At 38.4% G+C, this 2,731-nt stretch overlaps 1 protein-coding gene across 2 annotated transcripts in view; it reads right to left on the bottom strand.

Moving 5' to 3' along the window:
- LHX1 (LIM homeobox 1) overlaps nt 1–1,077 on the bottom strand; it is a 34,129-nt gene extending 33,052 nt beyond the window's left edge. For both annotated transcript variants that reach the window (XM_040337827.1, XM_040337826.1), the window contains exon 1: nt 143–1,077. In XM_040337827.1, coding sequence (XP_040193761.1) covers nt 143–312 — 170 coding nt within the window. In that variant the 5' untranslated portion in view covers nt 313–1,077. The remainder of the gene's footprint in view (nt 1–142) is intronic.
- Between the last annotated feature and the right edge of the window lie 1,654 nt (nt 1,078–2,731).

The following is a 2,731-nucleotide window of genomic DNA, read 5'->3' on the forward strand; positions in this document are numbered from 1 at the left end:
GGTGTGTGACACGATTGTGAGAACATCCCAGAGATGAGCTTGTTTGTAGCAAGTCTGGTAAACACCGAGCTGTAATCAGGAAGTTCTAGCCATGTGTCAGAAACCTTTGGGGGGGGGGGGGTGTTCTGGGATGATCACTTACCTGAAGAAGTCGTTTTTACAGTAAAGCTTGCTTTCTCTGGAAAAACATTTCTCTGTTAAGTTGCATTTACATTCACAGCACTGAACACACTTGACGTGCCAAGCCCTGTCCAAAACGTTCAACAAGAAGCGGTCCAGGATGGGCCTCTCGCACCCCGCACAGTGCACCATTGTCTTTGGTTGTCGGTTAGAATAATCAGAAGATCCAGAGGACGGGTACCCCAGAGGAGAGGTACCCCAAAGGACAGGTACCTCAGAGGACAGGTCCCCAAGAGGAGAGGTACCCCAAAGAACAGGTACCTCAGAGCACAGGTACCCAAGAGGAGAGGTACCCCAAAAGACAGGTACCTCAGAGGACAGGTACCCCAGAGGAGAGGTACCCCAAAGGACAGGTACCTCAGAGGACAGGTACCCCAGAGTACACGAGAAATCTTCCCAACGATGGAAATCCCCAACTGACAGCGATCAATTGGCTTGTGGATTCTGAGGTAGCTCAGTCAGTGATGAAAGTGCTTTTGCTTTCCAAAATAAATACCAGGTGGTGGGCTTTCGTCTCTGATGTGCCAAATGGCAAAGGAAAGCCTCGCACTACTCCCTGTCTTGGTGGTGGGTTGCCTGTAGGCTCCGATCCACGAGGTGCTTCTGTTGCCAGTCTCAGTTCATTGCATGAAGGTGGCAGTTACTTAGCCCATGAAGCTCTCCAGATCTGGTGGTGGGTGATGGTGGGCAGAGCGAGCTGTCCAGGCTGCTTTTGGTTTCAATCAAAGTCTTCTGATCAAAATCTTCCCTTTCTTTCTAATGCCAGATGCACATGATGGTAAGGGTTGGGAAGTGGCATAGAGAGCTGGCTCAGGTCTGATCCTACAGGTCTGGGAATGCTCCACTCACTGTCTCTTCCCATCTGAACTGCCTTCCCTGGACTGCATGTTCCCAGCTGCTGTACAAGCTAGCCTTATGGAGAAGGCAGTGACGACACAAGGGGCAGCAGCCAATCAGCAGCTCGCAGTGCCCTTGTAAACCATTAACCACCACACCAAGCTCTAATAGTACTGTAAAACCATTTGTAGAAATAGGGAAAGCAACCCTTTGTCAAAACCCAGTGCTAATATCATATTTTCATTTTTTATTTGCTAAGACATTCACTCTTTATTGAAGAGGTGGATCAAGCCCAGAACGGTAATGATATTTCAAGTGTGATAAGTGTACACGCTCCTTCCAGCGCAGGCACTGGTAAATCTGGTAGGTAGTCTATATATCTACATATATCTGCATATATGTATATATTAATATATACGTATGTGTGCATATATTCATAAATACAACGAGAGAGAGAGAAAGAGAGAGCTTGTGTATAACAATTTCTTTTTTATACTCTATCTTATGTGTATTGTGTAATAGTTTGTGTTTGTTTTTATTGTTTTTATATTGTATATCTATGTGTCTATCTATCTACGTATCTATTATATTCTATGCGTGTATGTGTAAATGTTTGGGTTTGATTGTTTGTATACTATATAGCTCTACTATATGTTTTTATACTACATAGATCTAGATCTATCTATCTATCTATCTATCTATCTATCTATCTATCTATCTATCTATCTATCTATCTATCTATCTATCTATCCTATGTATATGTATATGTATATGTATATGTACATGTGTGAATGTTTTGATTTGTTTTCACTGTTTTTAGCGCTACTATATGTTTTTATACTACAAAGATGTGTCTGTCTATCTATTTATCTATCTATCTATCTATCTATCTATCTATCTATCTATCTATCTATCTATCTATCTATCTATCTATCTATCTATCTATCGATCGATCTATCTATCTATCTATCTATCTATCTATCTATCTATCTATCTATCTAATCGTGTGGGTTTGTTTTTATTGTTTCCATATTATATGGCTCTATCAATTCGTCTTTGGTATGAATATGTGTAACTGGGATTGTTTTTATACTATATTCTATCAATTTTATGTGTACTCGTTTGGGTTTGTTTTTAATGTTTTTATACTATATAGCTCTATCAATCCATCTTTGGTATGGGTATGTGTAACTGTCGGGGATTGTTTTTATATTCTATCTATCTATCTATCTATCTATCTATCTATCTATCTATCTATCTATCTATCTATCTATCTATCTATCTATCTATCTATCTATCTATCTATCTATCCTATGTATATGTGTGAATGTGTTGATTTGTTTTCACTGTTTTTATACTATATAGCGCTACGTTTTTATACTACATAGATGTGTATATCTATCTATCTATCTATCTATCTATCTATCTATCTATCTATCTATCTATCTATCTATCTATCTATCTATCTATCTATCTATCTATCTATCTATCTATCTATCTATCATATGAGTAATCGCGTGTGTTTGTTTTTAAACGTTTAGCTCTACCAAGCCATCCTTGGTATGGGTATGTAACTGTTTGGGATTGTTTTTATACTATATTCTATCTATTATGTGTAATTATTTGTGGTTGTTTTTATTGTTTTATGTTACATAGCTCTATCTATCTACCTACCTATACCTATTGGTATGAATAAGTGTAACTGCGATTGTTT

The sequence above is a fragment of the Rana temporaria genome, chromosome 2 (assembly GCF_905171775.1).
Source record: "Rana temporaria chromosome 2, aRanTem1.1, whole genome shotgun sequence".
In the NCBI taxonomy this organism is placed as follows: domain Eukaryota; kingdom Metazoa; phylum Chordata; class Amphibia; order Anura; family Ranidae; genus Rana; species Rana temporaria.